Genomic DNA, 23,258 nt, shown 5'->3' with positions numbered 1-23,258 from the left:
CTCACACCTGTGCCCAGGGGTCCTCAACCTTCCACAGCCCAGTCCTGCCAGCCAGCAAGGAAGCAGGGGCCGTGCCCTGTCCGTGGTGCTGACGAGGGGCCCTTTGTCAGCCTGTCCTTGGGACCCTCAGGGCTCCTCTCTTTCCAGGCCCTCCCCAAGGAAATGACCCAGGCCAGATCCCAGGAAGGTGAGGCCCCATCAAGTCACCTTAAAATCATACGACTCTTCAATGATGACCTCCAGCCGGCAGTTTTCCCCAAGAACTGGCTTGCCCATCTCTGCTATCCTCCGAGCCTCCTCCTCCTCGGCCGTCAGTTTCCTGTCCCCGTCCCCTGAAGCATGAGGGACTGGAGTTAGACTCCCAGGAGACCTACCTAACTGGGCCTGCGACACTTTCGCTACCTGTTCCCACAGATGGCGAAAACCTATCTGTTCTCTGGGAAGCCTCCGTGGTGACTCCTCCCAGCTCCCACCTGACCACCCTGTCCCTCAGCCTGTAGGCTCGTCCATGAAGCTTAGTTGGTGGGCTCTGGGGTTCATGTGGTAAAGGCTGTGTGACCTTGGGCAATGCCTTAGCCTCTCTATGCCTCAGTTTTCAAATCTGTAAAACGGGCACAATAACAGTACCTACCTCATAAGGTGGTTGTGAGAGTTAAATGAGTTAATTCATGTGAAGTGGTTAGAACAGTGCCCAGCACATAACAAATATAAATTTTATGTTTATTATTATCACCATCATCATTACCACCACCCTGCCCTGGTGGGAAGAGGCCTGGCCTCTACATCCAAGCTCTAGAAATATCCTAGAGGGTGTCTTAGGTGGTGAGGAAACAGGAAGATACAAATCTTGGACCGAGACCCACCTATATCCTGGTCCTGAGCTCACCTATCTCCCCAGGGTGTGCTGACCCTTCATTCCAAGCCCAGCACAGCCCACCCCTACCTCTGGTCCACAGCTCTGAGCTTCTCACTGTGACCCCAAATGTAAACCCATCACCAACACTGACTCCAAACCCCAACCCTCAACCCAACCCTAACCCTAAACCCCAATCCCAACTCTAACACTCCCCATAACTTGGGCCACCAATAACCCCAAGCCAAATCCCAGACTCCAGCTCCAGACCTAACTCCAGTCCTACACCAGACCCCAAACCTCAGTCCCAACTCCCAACTCTGACACCATCACTAACAAAGAACTTGGCCAACTGGCAAAGACTGTTATGTGATCACCTGAACCTGTTTTTGTCCCTTCCTGGGCAAAGAGCTGAACTACATTTCCCAGCCTTCCTTGCATCTGGGTGTGGCCGTGTGACTGAGTTACAGACAATGGAATGTGAGCAGAAGCCAGGGACCGTCCCTCCAGGCTAAGCCCCCGCAAATCTCCCATGTGATCCTGCAGACTCTCGCCCTCTTCGCCAGCTGGAAGCAGAGCCCAGACACGATGCCAAAGCTCCGTGGCACAGTGGAGCCACAAGATGGGATGGCCGCATGGCAGAAGAAAGCCACCCACCCACCATGAACGCTCTTAAAAAACTTTCCCAGAGAAGGAAATAACTTTTTTTGGTTTTAGTTAAGCTACTGAGATTGGCAGGTCTATTTGTTCCAGCAGCTTGTATTACTTACCCTAACGAACTAATACAACTTTTAGTCTAACCCTAATCCTAACCCTAAGCCCCAATTCTGACCTTGACTCCCAAACTACTGTCATGATCTATAAGCCACTGACCCTAGCCCCCACTCTCACCCCAATTTCTGACCTGTCCCCAATTCTAACCAAAATCCCTTGAACTCCATTACTCATCTCAAACTCCAACCTTGGCTTTGACCTAAATCTGACCCTAACTCTAAGCTGATCCTACCACAAGCCCAGAAAACCACCTCCACCTTAACTCTAACTGTGACCCAGTCCTAACATTGGTCTCAAATCCCAACCCCAAAACTGATTCCTTCTGACTCCACCACAATCCCAGATCCGACCTTATGACTTAGTCTTCCCCCAACCTTGACCGCAGACATGATCTTGACCTCCAAACCTCTAACTGTAACCCCAAACTCCCACTGGCCCCACCAACTCTAAGGCCAGCTCCAACCCTCACCCAGCCCTGAATCTGACTTTACCTCACCCCCAACCTGCCTCAAACCTGACCCGGAAGTGCAGCTCTGGGGGTCTGACCCTCCCCGAGGCCCTCCCTACTCAAAGCCCAGAGGTGACTCCACTCACCTTGATTGAGTAGCAGAGCTGGGGAGAGACAGAGACAGGGAGACAGTGAGATCACTTCCCTGGGAAGCTCTGGGTTCGCGAGCTCGGAGGAGCACCCACAGTTAAGCCCCCACAGGTCCCCCAGCCCTGGACCCCTTACCTCTCCCACAGCCCACGGGTCACCCCTCACCTGAAATCCCTCGCTTAAGCCACTGGGGCTGGCCCAGCTCGATGAAGAAATTATCCTTTTTCTCATATTCCTCGTCATCCACTATCTTCACCTGAAGAGTTTTCCTGGGCAAGGGGTAGGGGCAGAACACCCAGATAAGGCCCCTCCCCAGAATGGCTTGGGCACCCCCTCTGCCCCCGGCTCTGTAACCTCATGTAATCCTCACATCCACCCCAGAGGAAGCTCTATTATTATCCGCATTTGACACAGGCAAGCCCAGACACCGGCGAGCAAGCTGGGATTTATTAAAGTGAAGCAACATGAGCTCACGGATGAGACCGGATTTGAAATTATATGTGTCAGAATCCGGAGTCTTAACCACTCCACTCCAGCCCAGCGACCATCACCTCCCACCTGGACAACTGCAGTCGCCTCCTAAACAATCCTAGGCTTCAGCTCCACCTCCCACGGTCTGTTCTCCTGACAGCAGCCAGAACGATCCCAATAAAACCAAAATCGGATCGGGTTCCTCCCCTGCGCAAGACACTGGCATGGTGCCCATCTCGCTCAGAATAAAAGCCAAAGAATGGCCCACAAGGCCCCATGCAATCTGGCCCTTGTTCCCTTTCTGCCCCCCTTGCTATTCCGGGCCTGCTGGTGCCTCAGGGACTTTGCACTGGCTGTTGCCTCTGCCTAGAACACTCTTCCCTGAGTCTCACTCCCTCAGTTCTTCCAGTGCTCTGTTCAAAGTTGACTTTCTCAATGACACCCACTCCCACCTCCTTATTTAATACTGTCCCCACCCCAGCACTCCTAGCCCCCTTACCCAGTTCTGTCTTCTTTGTTCCATATCACTAACACACCATCCAATGTAGTTGTTTTTATTGTTTATTGTTTGCCAGTTGCCTCCCCACCTTAAAATTTAAGTTCTACCAGGTAAACTCATTTATGTTCTTTGCTGTATCCCCACACTTAGAACAGAGCCTGGCATATATAGTCTGCCCTCCATAAATATTTTGTTAAATCCTTCAGCACAGAAAACCCTCAGCTTCCTGCCCTCTGTCCTGACCACATTTGGAGGGTGAACCGAGTGCCAAGCCATTTTCTCAGCATCTCCACTCCCATGGTAACCAGGGAGTGGCAGGGAACAGCCAGAAATTACCTGTCCCCTGCAGGCACACAACCCACCCCCCACCCCCGATTGCAAAGACGCACAACCCCAGAATGCCCACAGCTCTGCCGCTGGCGACTCTTTCGGCTGCAGGGACCATGTAGTCCCACAAGGCCTGGCCCCAGAACCCAGAAACACAAACACCCAGCCTACACAGTCACCCAATCGAGGAAGCACAGCCGCTCACACCGCCCACACCCACACGCCATCACACTCCGCAGCCAGTCCCCCTGCAGTGGCAAAATTGCACAGACCAGATGCCAGTCAGTTAGCACGACACCCCCACCACAGCCTCGGCGACATCGCCACCCTGCAGACCCCCACTGTGGTATCACGTAGACGCTCCTTCCTTCCATCTCGCTCTTTGCGCCTCTTGGTGTCTCTGTATATTCCCTTCATTGCCTCTCTCTGAATCTCTGTCCCTACATTTCCCGTGTTCCTTTTTCTCTCCACCTTTCTCTCAGCCTATCTCTCCATCTCTCTGACTCTTTCTGTCTCTCTCATTCTCCAACAGTCTCTCTCTCTGTCTCAGTGTCTCCCCATCTCTCTGCCCTTCTTCATTCTATTCTTCTCTCCCCATCCCTGTCTCTCAGTATCCAAAGAGCGGAATAACCAAACCCAACACAATCCAAAGAGAAGGGTTTCAATCAGACAGTCACTCAACACACACTTCTCAACACACAAACATGCACAGGCCACAGTGACAGCTGTGCAATGACAGGCACACATAAGACGGTCATGTGAGGACATGCGTCCACCTCCACCCTCCTGCTTTCAGGGTATTTTAAATTTTCTGTGGGTGGACAGAAATAGCTGCTCTCAACCTGGGGAGTGGGCTCGGAGCTGTCCGTGGTGCTGAAATCGCGCGGCAAGGAGGGGGTCTCCTAGGACAGGCTCCTCACACACCCCAACACACACACACAGCCGCTGACACAGTGATACACTGACAGAGTGACACACACACACACCTCCGCCACACACTCTCACAGACATGCCGAGATCCACTGACACACGGTGACTGACAGGCAGCGACACACGTCAACTGGCACCCAGGCAGGAATGCCCTCAGGGGACCCAGAAAAAGGAGAATCCCAACTGGCAGGGAACAGCAAGAGGGACTCAAGATAGACAAGGGCAGGACTTCCTGAGATCAAAAGATCTGGGGATCATGTCCAGACTGCCCCCCTTGTTTCCTGGAAGCTCCACTCTGTCGCCACTCACCCCCCACCCAGGCCTCTGATCTCCGACCCTGTCTCCTTCTCATCCTGTCTCCGCTTGCTCTTGCTGACCCAAACCCTCTTTTCTTTCTGCAGTGTCATGAGGATCTCTCCTCCCCTGGGCCTGAGTTTCCCTCCTGCTTGTCTGCCTGTATCTCCCCCGCATCTCTCTACCTTCCGGCCTTCCTTGATCTGCCTCCCAACCTCTCTCTCTCCCCCTCTCTTGATGTATCTTTGTCTCTCACTTTCCTTCTCCTTTTGTCTCTAAGTTCCTGTCTTTCTGTGTGTGTGTCTCTCTCTCTTTCTCTGACTGTTACTGTCTTCAACTCTACCTGCCTCTGTCCCTTTCTCTGGGTCTCTCTCTATCTCTCTATCTCTATCTCTGTCTTTCTATCTCTCTATATCCCTGCCCCCCCATCTCTGGGTTTCTCTCCTCCATCTCTGTGTTGATCCTGCCCAGGCCTCCCCTCCAGACTGGCTGCTTCAAAACACCTCTAATTAGCGCCTGCCCGTCAGAGGAAGGATGTGTTTCCCTTAACGCTAATTAGCCTCCTGTTCTCTGTCTCCTGAAGCCACAGCTGGAAGCTGGGGCGGGGGACAGAGGGAGTCCCAGCCTGGGGAAGCCGTGTGGGGGAGGAGAGGGCCTGTGGGGTTGCAGCAGCAGGAGGGAAGCGGGTTGGACTACAGGAAGGACCGGAACAGGCAGAAAGACAACTCTCCCCATTCCCCCTGCCTCTTGAGTGTGAGAAGCGGGGCTGGGATGGTGTGTGTCCCCCCAGCCCCCAACCCAGCTCTCATCAATCCTAAGACAGAGACCAAGCCAGGGAGAGAGACGGGAAGATACGGAGAGCTCGTGACCGAACTAGAACCTAGTCAGAGAGCTGGATACTGGGAGCAGAGGCCCAGAGAGAGGTCGCGCAGGGAGCAAAAGGTGCAGAGATGCAAAGGGAGGGATGGAGGGACAGAGAAAGCGACGAGAAGCTGGGGCTGCCCGAGGCGGAGGCGCAGAGGCTGGGAGGAGGCAGCAGAGGGGAGCGCGGTGGGGGCTCCGCTTGAGTGGGGGCGCGTGGGCGGCACGGAGGAGGGAGACAGACGGGCGTGCGGGGGCGGAAGGGAGCGGGCAGAGGCGGGGGAGGCGCGTCTGCGTTCGGGCAGGCGGGTGGGGGAGGTGAGGCCGCTGGCACACACAGGGGGACTCCGGCCTCCGCGTAAGGGGGTGGCCAGGGGTCTGGGCGTGAGCACAGCGGTGACTCTGTGTTAGCGCACGCGTCTGTGACTGTGTGCCTGTATGTGGCCGTGTGTCCATGTGTGTCCTAATACATGGCTTTGTGTCGATCTGCGTGACCGTGCACCCAGCCCACATCCCCAGACCCTGTCTCCCAAATCCAGCCCTTTAGTTCCCCCAGTGTCTCTCCGGGCCATACCCCCACCTTCCCAGGCCCCCATATTCCTACACAGTCTTTTCCCAAAGCCTCGCCCACATTTCCCCCGGGTACCCCGCTATTTCCCCAGGTTCTTCCTCAAGCCCACAAACTCCGCCCCTTCCCTAGCTCCGCCTCCCAGGCCACACCCCTCCTTAGGCCCCGCCTTCTTTCGAAGTCTCTTTCTATTTCCTTGGGTCCCTGCCCAGATGGCACACATCGCCTTAGGCCTTGCGCCTTCTCTATCCCACATACACCTTCCGACCTCAACAGGACTGTCCTCCCGTCTTCCCTGGGCCCCTCTCATCAGGACACAATCCGTCTCCCCCAGCTGGCAATTAAGGCCCGACACACCTGTCCCCAGGCCCCTATCCCATCTCCTCTCCTGTCTCCTCACCTCATCCACCTTTCCTCCCTGGGTCCTTCTCACCTCCACGCCCGCATCTGGGCCCCGCCCCGCCTCTGCATTTCACCAGGCCCCGCCCAGCTCTAGGCCCCACCTCTGCATTGCTCCAGACCCCGCCCCTGCCCCGCCCCTGTATATCACCAGGCCCCGCCCCCAACGACCCGCCCAGCTCGAGGCCCCGCCTCTGCATTGTTCCGGACCCCGCCCCCTGCATCTCACGAGGCCCCGCCCCAACGCCCCGCCCAGCTCAAGGCCCCGCCTCTGCATTGCTCCAGGACCCGCCCCGAGGCCCCGCCCCTGGCCGGCGGCCGCACTCACATGGTCTCGTCGTCGCCAAACTCGAGCTCCCCGCACGCGTCCTCGTAGTGCACGCCGCCGCCGCGCGCCGTGCCGTCCACCGTGCGGTAGGGCAGGCGCACGGTGCCGCGCGCGCCCGAGCTGCGCACGACGCGCACGTCCACCGTGCCCATGCACTCGCTCACGTGCAGCAGGCGGTCCTGGAAGGAGAAGATGCCCGCGTGGTCGTCGTCCAGGATGGTGACGGTGGCCAGCAGCGGCGCCACCAGCCGCCCCTTGGGCCGCCCGCTGTCGTCGGGCTCGAACATGCCCTGCGCGTCGCCCACGCGCAGATTCAGCAGCCGCACGAAGAAGTGCTCGTCCTCCTCAAAGATGTCATCGTCGATGATGCCGATGCGCAGCTCCTTCTGCGTCTCGCCCGGCTTGAACACCAGCGTCCCCTCACTGCGGTGGGGTGGGGGAGAACCGGTGAGGGTCGGTCAACGGCCGTGTGTCCGGAGGAGGGGTCAGTGCCACAGGAGGACCCCCAGGTATGTGAGTGGACAGGCATTAAACAAGCAACAGAGTGAACCAGAGCTGGGCGTCCCGGAGGAAGGGATGCAGAGTGGGAACAAAACAAGAGTTGGTCCCTCCTACCGTGGGACCCACGAGGATCAGAAGGGTGGGCATTAAACAGGTAATGATAAAGGTGAGATCAGGGCAGGCTTCCTAGAAGAGGCAACCGAATGCAGGAGGCATTAATGCACAAGCATGCTCCAAGCAGGGGGAACAGCACATGCAAAGTCCAGAGTCCAGAGGGAAGCTGGAGTGCCCTACAGCCGTGCTTCTCAAACATTCATGTGCATATGAAGACCCTGGCAGATCTTGTTAAAAATGCAGATTCCGGTTCAGAAGCACTTGGGTTTCTAGATTCTGCTTTTCTAACTAGCTCCAGGGGATGTGGATGGTCCTGGTGACACTTTTGAGTAGCAGGGATACAGGGCCCAGAAAGGACCTTGTCACACTTCTGATAAAATCTCTTCTGTGCTCCCAGGTGCCCCCAAGAGAAAGTCTCTTGATGCCTTAACTTGGGATCATTCATTCATTCAACAAACACTCCTAGAGCACCTGTTCTGTGCCTCGTGCCTCGTGGTGCTGGGGACACAGCAGTGACCAGGCCGTGTCCTCACGGGGTTCACAGCCCCATGGGAGAGCCACGTCACAGTGACAATTGCACATTTAATGATTTGATTACAGTTCATTCATTCAACAAATACTGACAAAACACCTGTTGTGTACCAGGCACTGTTCTCAGTGTTGGGGAAGCAGCAGCAAAACCAGATCAGACAAAAATCCCTGCCCTGGTGGAGCTTCTGTTTTAGTGCAGGAGATTGAACAATAAACAAACATATCGTGTCAGGTGGTGATGGTGCTACCGAGAAAGACAGAGTGAAGGAGATAGGAAGTGCAGAGAGGGAGTTCTATTAGGGTGGTCATGGAGAGCCTTTCTAAGGAGGTGACATGTGAGCAGACACCGGAAGGAGGTGAAGGAAGGAGCCATGTGGAGGACATCTGGAGAAGAACATTCCTGGTTAGGGGAATAGGCAGTGCAAATGTCCTGGGGCAGGAGCTGACCTGGAGTGTTCAAGTAACAGCGGGGAGGCCAGCGTGGCTGCAGCAGAGAGAGCGAGGAGGAGAGAGTGGGAGATGACGTCACAGAGGGAACAGGGACAGATCTCATGGGGCCATGGTGGGCCATGGTGAAGACTTCCAAGTTTACTCTGAGCAGAGGAGGGACGTGAGCTGGCTTAGCATTAAAAGAGCAACAGTTGTGTAAGTCTCTGAAGTACCTACAAGATGCTCTGTCAGGAGGTGTGGAGGGGACAAGGCAGCGACATTAGATTAGTTGGGGTGAAATTTTGAGATTTTTGAGGGGACAGGGAATGAGTGGGCTCCTCCTGGCAGGGCTGCAGACATCAACATGAGTCTGAGATGTTAACGAATCTCAAAAATCCATCATTTCCCCCCAGTCCCTCTCACCATGCACATAAGGGGTTCAGCACCGTTATGTGATCAGTAAGTGCTCACTACTACATTACAATCACCTTCATCATAAAAGGGTCCTTGGATCCAGATTTCTAAGAGAAGTCTGGTGTAGGGGAAGGATGAGGGACCCCAAAGTTCTGGCAAAAGGGGATATAGAACCAGGTGACAAGACCTGGAGTGCAGGGACAAGGGGCTCCCCATTGCTGCAGCCCTCAGCTTGGTGGACACTGTGCATGGTGGCTAAGCACCCAGCCAGGTGGGCTGACCTGCTTCAAGCTCCAAGCCCAGCCCGGTCACCGTGCCAGTTGTGCGATCTCAGTTATATTGTGCAGCCTGCTCAGCCTCAATGTCCTTATCTGTAAAATGGAGCTAATGCAAAAAGGAGGTGTCTACCCTGTGGCATTGTGGTAAGGACTGAGTTAATATGGGGAAGCACTTGGAACAGGCCAGGGGAGGCATCCTGAGGCACAGCAAAAGCACTCGACAAAAGATAGCTAGTGATATGTGCGTATTAATATTAGAATCTTAGAATCCTAAAGTCACAGGATGTTAGAAATTTAAACTTAAGGGATAGGTAAAATGTGGAGATTTTTTAGCAGCATCTTTGCCAAACAGTTAACCCAAAGGTTTAGCTCCGTCTTTACCAAACAATTAAACTGGACATCACCAGTAATGGTCGAGTAGACATCGTGTGCCTCGTCATACGATGCACCAGGGAGGACACAGCCTCGCGTCCATGGGATTCCTGCCAAAAGTGCACAACTTGAGTCTAATCACCAGGAAACATCAGACGAACTCAAACTGAGGATTGTTCTAGTCACTGGCCTGTCATCTTCAAAAGTGTCAGGGTCACCAAAGTCAGAGGAAGGCTGAGAAACTGATCCAGACTGAAGACGACTGAAGAGACATGACAAGCGAATGCAACATGTGGTTCTGGATGGAATGGGAAGAGAGGGGAGGAGTGACAAACAGTCATAAAGGATGTCACAGGGACAACTGGGGCGTCTATGGCCTGAACACACTGAACACACCCGATCTCGTCTGATCTCAGAAGCTAAGCAGGGTCGGGCCTAGTTAGTACTTGGGTGGGAGGGACGACTGGGGAAGAATGCACATCATATTATGATTATGTAGGAGATAGGAGAACGTCATTATTCTTAGGAGACGCATGCTCAGGTATTTGGGGGTGAAGGTCATGACATCTGCAGCTCACTTTCAGAGTGTCACAATTATTAATATTATTATATATCACAGAGAGGGAGTGGAAGCAAACAGGACAAGATGTGAACAATCCGTGATTGTGTGTGAAGGTTATATGAGAGTTCGTCAAATCGTAGGAGTGAAATTTTTTAAAATAAAAAGTTGGGGAGAAAAATAGTATGGGGATTTTAGAAAGCAGGTATGAGAATCATAGCAGACTAGATTCACAGGACTTGTGTTCCAACACTGGACACATAGAATCTAAGACAAAAATCTTAGAACCGTCAAATCAGAGACTGGTCAGGGTTTGGATTAGAATACCAAAATGTTGGAATTCTGGAATCTTAGAACTTTACCCCCTTAGTGTGTTCGGATCACAGGGGCTTAGATCTCAGAATCTTGGAACAGCTATGCTGTTTGGGGCCTCAGAGGTCACGTTTAATATGGAGAAACTAAGGCCCACAGGGCTGCCCTAGCCCATACGACACCTGTGGGCAAATTAGTAAAAGGCTTCTCTTCTTCAAGACACTTAACTTATTTCCATAAGCCAAGAAATTGTCAGAATAGACATTCAAATCTACAACGTCCACTATGGATAGAGTTTCCTCAGACATAGTGCTCTTGTGCAGTGCACAACCTCAACAACTACATGTGGCAGCCCTGCCTGTTCAGACAGAGGCAGGGGCTTGCCCAAGGAACAAAGGCCAGGGCTAAACTCGGACTGGAACCCAGGTCTCCTCCCTCCCAGTCCTGGGCCTAAGCTGCCTTGATAAGCAATGCCAGGCCCTGAATGTCTGTCTCCTGGGACGGGAGATCAGAGATGGGTAGGAAGGTGTCGACTCTTCCTAGCTCTTGGATTCCACCAATGAGCAGAATTTATTCTTTCACTTCAAACATCTTGGCCCTGTGGTCATTTTCAGGTGAAAAGGTGGCCTCTGATCCCAGCAGGTGACATCGGCACTCACTTCGTTCCACAAAAGCGCAGGGCTTCAGATTGGGGCAGTGCGTGCGGGAGTGGGAAAGCCAAGAGCTCTGTGAAAGGGAGCCCCGCTGCGCTGAAGCTTCCTCAAGCAAGGGCCACCGGGAGATGTGAGACAGGATGGAGGGAGCGACCGAGGGACCCCATGCTACAGGGTGACGGGACAAAGACCTGCGCACAGTTGCGCCCACTGAGGGGAGGCTGCGGCGGGCAGGGTGGGGAAGGCGGATGCGGGTGTGGACAGAAGGATCCTGGGCTGGCCGAGGCGGAGGGAAAGGCCTGCAGATGTCCAGGGCAGTGGAAAGACGTGAAGAAGTGGTGAGGGCAGGGAGGGGACGCTGGCAGTGGTGGAACTAGAGCTCTGTGAAACAGAGGCGGAGCCCCAGAAGGAGAAGGACGAAAGGGGCATAGGATCAGCGGCTGCTTCATAGCAGAGCCAAAGATCTGCCAACAGCCCAGCCTTGGCATTTTTACATAATCGGCGTTTACTTGCAAACGGCCTGGCTTTCCCGGGAGAACATCAGCTCCACTGGGGCAGGGTCTTTGTGTGTTTGGTTCACCGCGAGTCATCACTGCCAGATCCGGTTTTGGCACACAGTAGACACAAAATAAATGTGGGAATGAGAGACTTGTATCTGAATTGAAAAAACATACTGCAAAGCTATAAGTCTTAAAAGGGTGTGGCATGGACAGAAGAACTATAAACAGATGAAGAATTTTGTGGGCCACACGAGGACAGAGATTTTATCTATCTCGTTTACCGTTCTACGTTGAGCCCCTAGAAAAAGCATCAGCACATAGTAGGTGCTCAGGAGGAATTGGTGAATGAGAGAATTTATCACCACTTCATGTTTTTACATGTTTAGAAGTTCACACCCTCTTTGCAAGCCGAGGGCAGGGACCTTAACTGTCTTGTTCGCCATGGTATGCCCCCTGGCATATAGTAGGTGCCCAATAAACATTTTTACTCTAGTAATGGTGGCATAGGGAGCTGGTTCTTCTGGGCAGCAGTACATATAATGGAGCTATAATAATTAAAACTGTGGCGTCGGCACAAAACCACAGGCAGATAAAGACTATAGCAGGGGCAGCGTGGAGACTGAAAGCTTGTCTTGTTCACCTTGTGTACCGAGTGCCTGGCATATAGTAGGCGCCCACTAAAGGTTACTACTATGGTGACTGTGGGGGAACAGCCATTTTACCAGACAACAAAATACAGGAAAAAGCTGTGATATTGAAAACAGCATGATTTGGAACCAGAGCTGTGGATAATTATGACTGTCGGAGGGAAAATGAGAAGTGATTTTATCTATCACGTTCACTCGCCAGTACATACATGCCTAGGACCACCTTTGGCACAGAGTAGGTGCTCAGTAAATATTTTTTTACTCTTTTGTTTTTGTTTTCAGTGACAGGGTCTTGCTCTGTTGCCCAGGCTAGAGTGTAGTGGAGTGATCCTAGTTCACTGTACCAGCAAACTCCTGGGATTAAGCAATCCTCCTACCTCCACCAACCAAATAGCTAGGACTACAGGCATGTGTCACCCCATCTGGCTAATTTATTTTATTTTATTTTTTGTAGAGACAAGGTCTTGTATATTGCCTAGGCTGGTCTTGAACTCTTGGCCTCCGTAAGTGCTAGGATTACAGGTTTGAGCCACCACACCTTGCAGACTTGTGAGGGGTTGGCTTGATCAATCAGGTAGTAAAACATACACTAAAGCTATAATAGCTAAAACAGTGTGGTTTTGACACAAGAAGCAATGAACAATATTGGAGGCACAGCGTGGGGGCAGGAACCTTCTCTGTCTTCAAATCTGGTACATAATGGGTGCTCAGTAAGTGCTTTTACTATGACTATGGGGTAGGGACAGTTATCTTCCCCGGTAACAGGACATACAATAAAACTATAGTAATTAAAACAGCATAGTTCTAGAACAAGAGGTATAGATAACAATATTGGAGGGAAAATTTGAGTGCAGCAACTTGTCTTGCTCACTGTTATGTCCCAAATGCCTGGAATGGTGTCTGGCATATACTACGTGCTTGGAAAATGTTATCTATTACCAGACTGTGGGAGGAGAATTGTCCTACAGGTAACAGAGCACGTGACAAAGCCGCAAGCATTAAAAGGGCATGGTTCTGGAACAAGAGCTGTGACTCTGCATATTGGAGGGACGGCATGAGCCCAGCACCTTGTCTTGGGCACCACATAAACATGTCACCTGATACGGTGGCTGGCACCAGCTGACATGCCACAAATGTGTTTACTCTCAGCAACAGGGAGAGGCTTACTCTATCAGGTAACAGCATTCATTAGAGCTATAATAGTTGGCCGGGCGCGGTGGCTCACGCCTGTAATCCTAGCGCTCTGGGAGGCCGAGGCGGGAGGATCGTTTGAGCTCAGGAGTGTGAGGTTGCTGTGAGCTGGGCTGACGCCACGGCACTCACTCTAGCCAGGGCAACAAAGTGACACTCTGTCTCAAAAAAAAAAAAAAAAAAAGTTAACATAGCGTGTTGTCAAGCACTAGAACCCACAGGTTATAATGAACTTGAGGGGCAGCCTGCCACAGCCATGCTGTCCGTCTTGTGCAGCGGCTTGTGCCGAGTGCCTAGAACGGTGTCCGGCACAAAGGAGGCTCTCGAGAATGAATGGACGCACGCACGCATCCTGCGGGGCTGCCCGCAGCCGGGCAGGGAACAGCCCTGGCGGTAGCCGGGAGGCGACGGGCCCGGAGGCTGGGGGCGGCCCGGACGCACGACCTGCGCGGTCAACCCTCCGGCCTGCGCCCACCCGCGGCGGGACCCACCTGTACTCGTAGTCGGAGCCCGCCTTGGCGGAGCCGTCCTCGGTGCGGTAGTCCACGTAGAAGGTGCTGTTGCCCTCGCCGCCCTGGCAGGTGACGGACAGCAGCACGGAGCCGCAGTTCTCCAGGCAGTGGTAGAGGCTGGGCTCGAAGAAGATGCGGCTGGCGCCGTCGTCCTCGTCCTCGCCGGGGCCCTCGGCCGGGGAGGCCCTGCGCGACGCGTCCGCCGCGTGTCGCCGCAGCACGTTGCCCGCGCCGGTCATCAGCCGCGTGGCCTGGATGCGGTAGAAGGCGCGGCTCTTCTGCTGGTGCAGCAGCGCGTAGTAGTTGGCGATGCCCACCAGCTGCTCCAGGTCCTTGTCCGGGTGCTTCTGCTTGAGGTCCTTGAGGATCTGGATGACCTCGCGGCGGCTGGCGTCCAGCTCGCGGGCCTCCGCGGGGCTCGGGCCCAGGCCGCCCAGCTCGCCCGGCGCCTCGGCGCCCACGAACGTGCCGTCCAGCTCGATGCTCTTCGGGGGGTCGCCCTCGGCGCCGATGATGATGCCGCTGCGCGGGTCGGTGCGGTAGCGCTTGTACACGTACTTGTAGAAGAGCAGCCGCTTGTCGGCCATCCAGGCGAACACCACGCACACCGGGAAGAAGACCAGGGTCAGCAGCGCCTCCCACACCTGCGGGCGGCGCGGGCGTCAGGACCGCCGCGCCGGCAGGGGGCGCGCTCGCTCCCCGGGCCCCTCGCGCCTCGCCCGTGCCTGTGCGCTCCCTCCCGCCCTCCTCTCGCCCCGCCTGTTTCCACTCTGCCCCTCTCTTCTTGTCGCAGTCTGTTTGGCTCTTGTCTCTCCCTCCTCCCCCCATTTATCTCTCTCCCCCCCCTTCCCCTCCTCCCCATCTCTTTCTGCGTGTGAGTTCTCTCCCTGCCTGCCTCTCGCCTGGTCTCCCCACCCATCCATCCATCCACCCACCCACCCACCCATCCATCCACCCTTCCACCCACCCACCCATCCATCCACCCTTCCACCCACCCACCCATCCATCCACCCTCCCACCCATCCACCCATCCACCCTCCCACCCATCCATCCACCCACCCACCGACCCATCCACCCTCCCACCCATCCACCCACCCTTCCACCCACCCATCCACCCACCCATCCACCCACCCTTCCACCCACCCATCCACCCACCCACCCATCCACCCACCCATCCACCCACCCACCCATCCACCCACCCTTCCACCCACCCATCCACCCATCCATCCACCCTTCCACCCACCCATCCACCCATCCACCTTTTACACGCTGAGAGCCACGCGCAGCTGCCCAAGGTGCCAGAACCCCAGACATCCTCAGCCGTCACCAAGGGACAGACATCCCACCCTGTGGTCTCAGCCCGTCAAGGGGCAGAGCCTGTGTCTCTTCCTGCCTCTCTCTCCCCCTCTATCTTTCTTCTCCTGGTTGCATTTCTGCCCCCTCACCTGGGATGCCCCACCCCAAACCTCTCCTAAATGCCCCCCTCCCCCCACCCCCCGCCAGTGCCTCCTTGGCATTTGCCTGGTCCTTGGGAACAGGACTCTGACTCCAATAGAGGCACACGCTGGGCTCCCCGGCTCACAGCCTTGCAAAGTGGGTTGCCACGTTCAGCCAAGGCTCTACAAGAGGGATGGCTGGCCCTGATACTTGATCTGTGACATGGGACATCTCCAACACGGAATGAGCAGAGACATCCCTAGCACTCAGCACCATCCGTTCCTGACACATGGAAAAGACTCAAGATGTGAAATTAACACTGTCATCATTATTAATCTAGGACTATTATCTTGGGCTCATTGAGGTCTGAGACACAGTCTGCAGGTGGCTGGCACACGCCTGGGCACACACAGGAAACAGCCACCAAGACGTGACAGTATGCCTTGAAGATATTCATATAAAGACTCGACCTTACATCTCTCATTAAAGATGAAGAAGAAAAGATGAAAGCATATTTACAATCAGATGGCCTCAGAAGTACCTTAAAAAAAGTGAGCCAGGTGGAAAAATATCTAAGATCCAATCACTACATCCCTTTGTCACTGTGTTTACTGATGGCTCAGAGAAAAGACAAGACTTGGAAACAGTAAAACTGCATATAGCCACCAGGAAAGCTTGTGAAAAGAACCCAGATGCCCAGCTCAAGCTGTGAAATGAACTCTGTCCCTTGTATGAATTGCACCTGCCATTATGTGTGTTGCAGGAGATTTCTAGTCATCAGAAGACAGTCCCACACACCTGAGATTTTCTTCCCTCCCTGCAGGTAAATAAAAGGTGATTCTAGAAGATGCACATTGTTGTTCTAGAGCACCCACTGGGAACGTGCACCAAGTATGTGCCCACCCTGAGAGAGGACTTTGAAGTCTCAGTGGGGCAAGAGCACCCCTGAAAGGAGGTGTTGGAAATCTAGGGGTATTCATGGGTTGCGTCATAATTGGGGAGGGGGGTGTGGCCCTGGTCTTTAATGGCCTGATGATATCCCGTGACTCATGCGACAGTCCCACACAATACAGAATTGTCCCACACAATACAGAATTGTCCCACGTGCTGCCCCACTCACTTCAGGATGTGCCACTGGACATTCATGTCCATGAAAACCCTGTTTGTAATAACTGGGGTCTAGCCACTATGCAATCTATGCATGTAACAAAATTGCACTTGTACCCCATAATTTTTTAGTTTTTATTTATTTATTTTTGTAGAGACAGGATCTCACTATGTTGCCCTGGCTGGTCTCAACCCCTGGCCTCAAGCGATCCCCCCACCTTGGCCTCCCAAAGTGCTGGGAGTATAGGCGTGAGCCACCGCCCCAGACCTCTACCCCATAAATGTATGCAAAAAATTGGAGTCTAGAACTCGACTCTGTTTTATATATACACTATTTAAAGTATTTTCCTGTATGATTTCACATACGCCAAATATACTCATTTTTAATCTTGTGGGTATCCTCTTCTCTGCCTAGACTTTTTGCATGGAATGGTTTTCTGATCTTTTTTTCCCCTTTTAAACCCAATTTATTCATTACAAATAGGTGCCTGCATCTGGCTCCCTGTCATAAGGTGCTCATGATGAAGCATTTACCTGTGGAAACGCAGATCGTTCCTTCCTTTGTATCACAGTTTGGACATTACACTGACTGTCGGCAAGCCAAACGACAGTTCATGAATGGAAAGAACACCTAATATTTACTCTGTTCCCGGCAGATTGTTTGAAGCCCTTCCACACGGAGCGCTTCAGTTTGGCAGCCCTATGAGATCAGCGATGCGATGACCCCCATTTTACAGGTGGGAAACTGAGGCACAGAGAAGGTAAAGAACCTGCCTGAGGTCACACAGTTGAGCAGCAGCAGAGGGAGGGTTTGAATCCCGGCCTCTGGTTTCAGGGTCTGTGAACTGAACCCTGAGGCTAGAAGACCTCTCCAGTATTACCTAAGAATTTCACATCAGCAGAATAAAGGGGAGGTAACAAAATATTTGTTATAAAAAGGGGGGAATGGATATGAAAGCTCAAGAAAATTCACAGCAATTGTGGAGAAAATGCAGAGCCTGACAGATTTTGGAACTGGTCTCTTCTTTACCTTGTGCCAGTTCTTCTAACGCTTTAATGAAAATGTCCCCTAACTCAGGCCTCCATGTAACTTCTGGGGGACCTCCGCCCTTCTCACCCGGAGCTGTGGCTTTTTATACCCTCCCTCTGTTGCTTATGTCTCAGCCAGCTCCTCAGAGGGAGCCATCTCTTCCACCCGATCCCTGCCCCACCTCTCACCCACGATGCCTAAAATTCTTTTTCACACCCTTGGTGTAAATCCGCCAAAGGCCATTTTGAAAGCCTAAGTCAGGACACTGTTCTTTTTAACAGCACCTTCGAGTATACGATGCATCATCCTGTGTACTTTTCCCCATGGCAGACGGGAAACTCAGCGGCCCAGTCGGGGGGCAGTGGCAGCAACCTTCTCTCCCTCACTCATCCCCTGTCTTCGGGTGCCACTATCTTCCCCTTTCCTCACTGTGGTTTCTGATCACTCCATTATTAATACATATCATCCTTTATATATCTATCACCCACAAAGTGTTTTTATCTCTAGCCTCAGATTCTTCCTGGGAAGAAACTGTAACTGGCAAAACCTGACAGGCGAAAATAGATTATACACGCGTGTGAATGAATCCTGGACACCCGCAAATAAATTATGCATGTGTGTGACTGAATGAGGCCAGGCCCATAAATAAATTATGCAAATGTGCGTGGCAGTCACGGGGCTGTGGGAAATAAATTAGGCAAATGTTGTAAAGGGAGCCTGTAGAGTATGCAGGTTAAGACACTGGACAGATGAGAGGCAAGTGATTATGGGAACGGAGGTGTAAATCATGCAGCTGTGGGTCTCAATTTTGTGTCACTATTGGAATAAATTATGCAGAGTAGTCATTGGGCTTCTATCTATGCTGGGTTGGATGGGAGTAAAACTTACACTGAAGTGACATAAATTATCCCAACATCAGAAATCAATTATGAATAATGAATGAATTATGCAAACCGTGATTGCATATCGGGCAAATACAGAGCCAAATGATGCAGATGTGGGCATGTAGCTGTGCGAGCCCGTGGATAAATTATGCAAATTGCACCAAGTTACCCAAACCAATTAGCACTGTCAGAAAACACAAGGCTGGATTATGCAAGTGTAGTATGAATTATGCAAATAGAGGATGTTTTATGGCAAAAGCGGGAATAAATTATGCAAAAGGCAGGGAGTGTAGGAAAACATGTGAACATACCTGGCATGCGTTACACAGATCACAGGAGTTCTGTTAGCACATACAGTGCTCTTTCACAGTGAGAGTTAAAAGGAATCCCTTCTGGGTGAGTATACTGTACTGCAAAACGGTGTCCCCTCTGGGCAGATGAGTGCTTGCGGCACCTTCCAGAGACATGGCTGGGTAGCACCAGCAGGACTCCAGTCCCTATAATCGGTGGCCCTCTCAGATGTGAGCATGCATTTCTGCAAATACACACATCCAGCATGCACCAAGAAAGTCTCCACGGGTGCTTGCTTACCTGGACCACACCTGGGGAAAAGACAGCGAGGATGAGATAAAGCCAGACATAGGCGAAGATACTCCACGAGGCGGTGACAAAGAAGACTCTCAGATGCTTAATCTTGCGGCTCTCGCCAGCCGGGATGACGTAGATGCACACGGCAATGACCACGAACATGTTAAAGGCAGCGCTCCCCACGATGGTGCCCGGGCCCAGCTCGCCCGCCTGGAAGTTGTGGCCGCAGACCTCGATGACTGACAGCAGGATCTCGGGCGCCGAGGAGCCCAGGGCCATGAGCGTGAGGTTGGACACCGTCTCGTTCCAGATGCGGACGGTGCCCACGCTGGTCTCGCCGTTGGCCTTGGTGATGGTAATCTCCTTCTCCTTCGACGTGATGACCTCGATGGCCGCCATGAAGCGGTCAGCGATGATGGACACGCCCAGGAACATGTAGACCATGGCCACAAAGTAGACCACCGCCCGTGCCGCCTTGTCACCCAGCGACGGGTCGTCGGGCTCCCACACGGGCAGCAAGACCCCCGGCTGGCAGCGGTTGGAGCCCTGGCAGCCCCCTGTGCTGGTATCGCTGTCATTGGCCGGGGGAGGCGGCAGGGAGGGGGTCGGGGTGGCCGCCCCGGAACAGGGGGGAGCCCCCAGGAGGAGCGCGACCCCCACCAAGGCCAGGGGAGCCATGGAGGGTGGTGGGATCCTATGGGGGAGGAGGGGGAGGTCTGAGTCACACAAAAGTCCAAGCTTGTTTGGGGAAGGAAAGAGGGGGGAGCTGAGGACCAATACAGGGAGGACGGGGAAGGAGGGAGACAGACACAGGGAGACGCAGAGAGCGCCAGATGCAGCCACGGAGAAGAAGAAAGGTAAAGAAAGAGGAACCCTCACGCGCTGCTGGCGGGAGTGGGAATTGGCCCGAGCACTTTGCGGAACTACAGCTGAACGTCACACATGCTACGACTCAGCAGTTCTGCTCCTGGGTGTGGAGCCAAGGGAAACAGGTCCATATGTCCACCAAAAGACACCTACGAGAACATCCACAGCAGCCTTATTTGCAACAGCTCCAAGCTCGAAACCACCCAGTTGCCCATCAGCAGGAAAATGGAGAAGCACGTGGCGGGGCAGACACACAGTGGAATAGTACGCAGCACTGAAGAGGGAGCGAACGCCTGACGCGCTCCACGGCCCGGGCGAATCTCACGGCCATGGCAAAGGCTGAATGCAGCCGGGTTCACAAGAACGCACACTCTGTATTCAGGGTGAGAGGTGGGGACATGGTGGCCCTAAATTCATCAGGTGACTCTAATAGTTCCCAACTTGGCCCTCTGAGAGCTCCTGCTTGGGATTTACACCGTGGCAGGTGCTGGGGTGTCCGTCTGTCTGTTTTGGCAGGGGGCAGGGGGCTAGGAGAGGTGGTAGTGGGTGTCGGTCTCCCCGGCATCCCTGGGTCTCTGATCTGGGCTGTTCCCCAGCTCTGTAAGGTGCACAGTTCCTTAGCGACCGAGGCACGCAAGGCCCCGTGCTGGGCTTTTTGTCCCATCTGTGAGTGTGAGGTCTCTACTGTCCCAGTACTTCTCTCCCTGCTGTGGTCCTGGGTTTGAGTGGCTATTACTGTGTCTTGTCCAGGTTTCTTTTAAAACCACAAATCAGTTCATGTCCCTCCTCATCTGCTCAGAACCCTCCCTGGCTCCGGTGTCACTCAGAGTAGCAGAGTGCTCTCTGTGGCCCAGGAGGTCCACCATGACGTGGCCCCCCTCACCCCCATTCCCTCTCAGGCCTCAATTCCCACCCCCTGCTCCTGGCCCAGCCAGCTCCAGCCCCCGTCCTCCTCTCTGCTCCTCAGCCTCTCCAGGGCTTCTGCCTTGGGGATTTTGCACCTGCTGTCCCCACTCCTGGGATACTTTCCCACACGTCCTTGCTCCCTCTTCCCATTGGGTATATACTCTGATGTCACCTTCCCTGACCACCCTATCCAAACTGATACCATCCTCCTTTTGGGAGTCCCCATCCATTTCACAGATGAGAGGACCAAACCTCCGAGAGGTTAAATAACTTGCCCAAAGTCACCCCGCACCAACTCCGTGGCTCCTAGGTTCTCTCTCCTAGAGGACCCCCCCCATGTAGTGACCTATAAAAATAGGGAGGGAGGAAGGGAGGAGCAGAGGTGCCCTCGGAGCCTCCACCATCCCAGACCCCTCTTTCGTCCACCAGCCTCATTTCTCCCAGTAACCTCCATTTCTGTCTGAAAAGTTCTTCTGGGAGTCTAACCCACAGCCCCAACTCACGCCCACGTACCTATGGGCTGGGAGCTGGCTCCTCTGGGGGAGGGAGGCAGAATGTTGGCAGAACTTCCCAAGAAGGAGCGAGCAAGCCAGGGAGCCTGTGTGTGTGTGTGTGTGTGTGTGTGTGTGTGTGTGTGTAGGCGGGGGGTGGGAAGAGGGGTTTAAAGGGCCACTGCACAATTAGCCCCCTCAGCAAGGCCCCTAATGATACATCTAATTAGCAGCCCCCTAATTAGCAACGACTTAGGCATAATTACGAACCCACCAGGATCCAAAGCAAAGAACTCGAGCTCTCTTCTCCCTCCCTCCTTCCCTGCTCTCAGGAGCAACAAGGACCACCTGGGAGTCAAGAATTCATCTAAAGCATCTAACTCCTTCGCTCAGGGAGGTGGCCGCGGCCCGGGAAGTCCTCCCTCAAGTTTAACCACCTGTCCCTCCTCCCACGCAGTCCTCAAGGGACACCAGAGGCTGCAGATGGGTGCTCTCATGCCTGTCCTTCTTGCTCAGGGGTCGGGTAAAGCAGCCTAGCTCAAGCCCCTTTCCTGCAAAACCTGGTTTCCTCTCTCTGGGGCCTTCGGGGAGGAGAGGTCAGAGAGGGAGAACATGAGATAAACATTTGTGAAATGAATGACCAAGAGGTCTGAGCCCCGATGCTGGGGACAGCCAGCTCTCTCTGCTCGAGACGCCTGCCTCTGCCTCTCGGTCCTCCAGCAGCGCAGAAACCTAATCTGGGTTTAGAACCCAGGGGCAAAAGGATCAGGTTGAGCCCAGGGTGGGAGCTGGGAGGGCAGATGGCCGGCACCATTTCCCGGTCCCAGGGAGGCGGCCACATCTCCCAGGGCCATCTCTCCTCACCCACGTGGGCCTTTGGCCAGCGGGGTCAGCAGTGGGCACCCCTGTTCTGCCTCGCACGCCCCCTGGGGCTTTGGTGTCCCCATCTGTTGAGCTCGACTGCAGGCTTAGGGGCGGGTGCAGTCTGGCATGCGGGGTGACCCCCTCCGTCATACCCCTCACGCAGTGGGGGGTGGTTCCTGGCTGTGCTCAGGGCCACCCTCTGGCCCTCAGAGGAATGCAAGGTGGGGACACAGACTCCTAGACACGCACACTTCCTGCCCCGGGGCGGGCCCAGGCTCTCCCTCGCAGCACCTCAGTGCCCCAGCCTGGGGATCACACACAGAGTTTGGGTGTCCGGGGCTGTGACATGCTGACCAGTGAGCTGACGCCCAGAGGAGGGAAAAATATCAGCCAAGCCACACAGTTTCGAGTCCGGGCAGCGCAGGTGGGAAGTCAAGGCGGGGGGCGGAACCCGGTGCTCTTTTTAAGTCATCCGAAGCCCCACGCGGGCACCGTCACACAGGGCTAGGGCCTCACCCACGGCCAAAGACATGCACGCGCGCGCGCGCGCGCACACACACACACAAACACAGCCGCACACCTCTCCCCTTGCCACTCTCACCCCCCTCCTCTGGGATCCCCTTCCCTTAAGGAAGGAAGAGGATGTACTGGCCAGGGGCCTCAGGACTCAGAAGGGCCCTTTCAGACCCCCCCCCAAAGAGGTGGCAGAATAGCTTTTCAGATCCATCCCCACCCAGACAGGTCTGAGGCTGGCATGCCATAAAAGGGATGGAAGTGAGACTGCAGGAAGGACTGGCCTGGCATGACCCAGTGCCTAGTGCCGTGCCTGGAGTGGGAAAGGCATTCAGTAATGGTCAGATGATGAATAAGTCAAGAACTGGACAAACGGCAAGAGGCATGGAAGTTAGACTGTAGGCAGGACTGGTCTAGTTTATACCAAGAGGAATGGGGGGGTGGTTAGATTGAAGGAGGGACTGGTCCAATCTCTACTACAAAGGTTACAGGTTAAAGTGCAAGGACTGGCCTCAGGGTAACAGAAACAAGGCAGGGGAGAGGAGAGGGGCTCTGTCCTCCGGGGAGGGCCGGGGCGGGTGCCCGCTGGGAGGACGACGGGGGAGCTTGAGCCCAGCTGGAGAGACAGGAGTTTGGAGGACTCCAGGCCTTCGGGG

The 23,258-nt window shown here is 54.2% G+C and overlaps 1 protein-coding gene across 3 annotated transcripts in view; it reads right to left on the bottom strand.

The window, feature by feature from the left end:
• SLC8A2 (solute carrier family 8 member A2) overlaps window positions 1-23,258 on the bottom strand; it is a 32,119-nt gene that overhangs the window by 7,727 nt on the left and 1,134 nt on the right. Inside the window, exons 2-7 of one of the 3 annotated variants that reach the window (XM_045531305.1) lie at window positions 18,965-19,655; window positions 13,895-14,559; window positions 6,903-7,325; window positions 2,391-2,494; window positions 2,222-2,239; window positions 208-332 (exon numbers count right to left, since the gene is read on the bottom strand). In XM_045531305.1, coding sequence (XP_045387261.1) covers window positions 208-332; window positions 2,222-2,239; window positions 2,391-2,494; window positions 6,903-7,325; window positions 13,895-14,559; window positions 18,965-19,639 — 2,010 coding nt within the window. In that variant the 5' untranslated portion in view covers window positions 19,640-19,655. The remainder of the gene's footprint in view (window positions 1-207; window positions 333-2,221; window positions 2,240-2,390; window positions 2,495-6,902; window positions 7,326-13,894; window positions 14,560-18,964; window positions 19,656-23,258) is intronic. The other 2 variants (XM_045531306.1, XM_045531307.1) reach the window with 2 other exon arrangements.

Source organism: Lemur catta, chromosome 19 (assembly GCF_020740605.2).
Source record: "Lemur catta isolate mLemCat1 chromosome 19, mLemCat1.pri, whole genome shotgun sequence".
NCBI lineage: Eukaryota > Metazoa > Chordata > Mammalia > Primates > Lemuridae > Lemur > Lemur catta.
The sequence above is the reverse complement of the archived record's forward strand: the minus strand, read 5'-3'. Positions and strand labels throughout refer to the sequence as shown.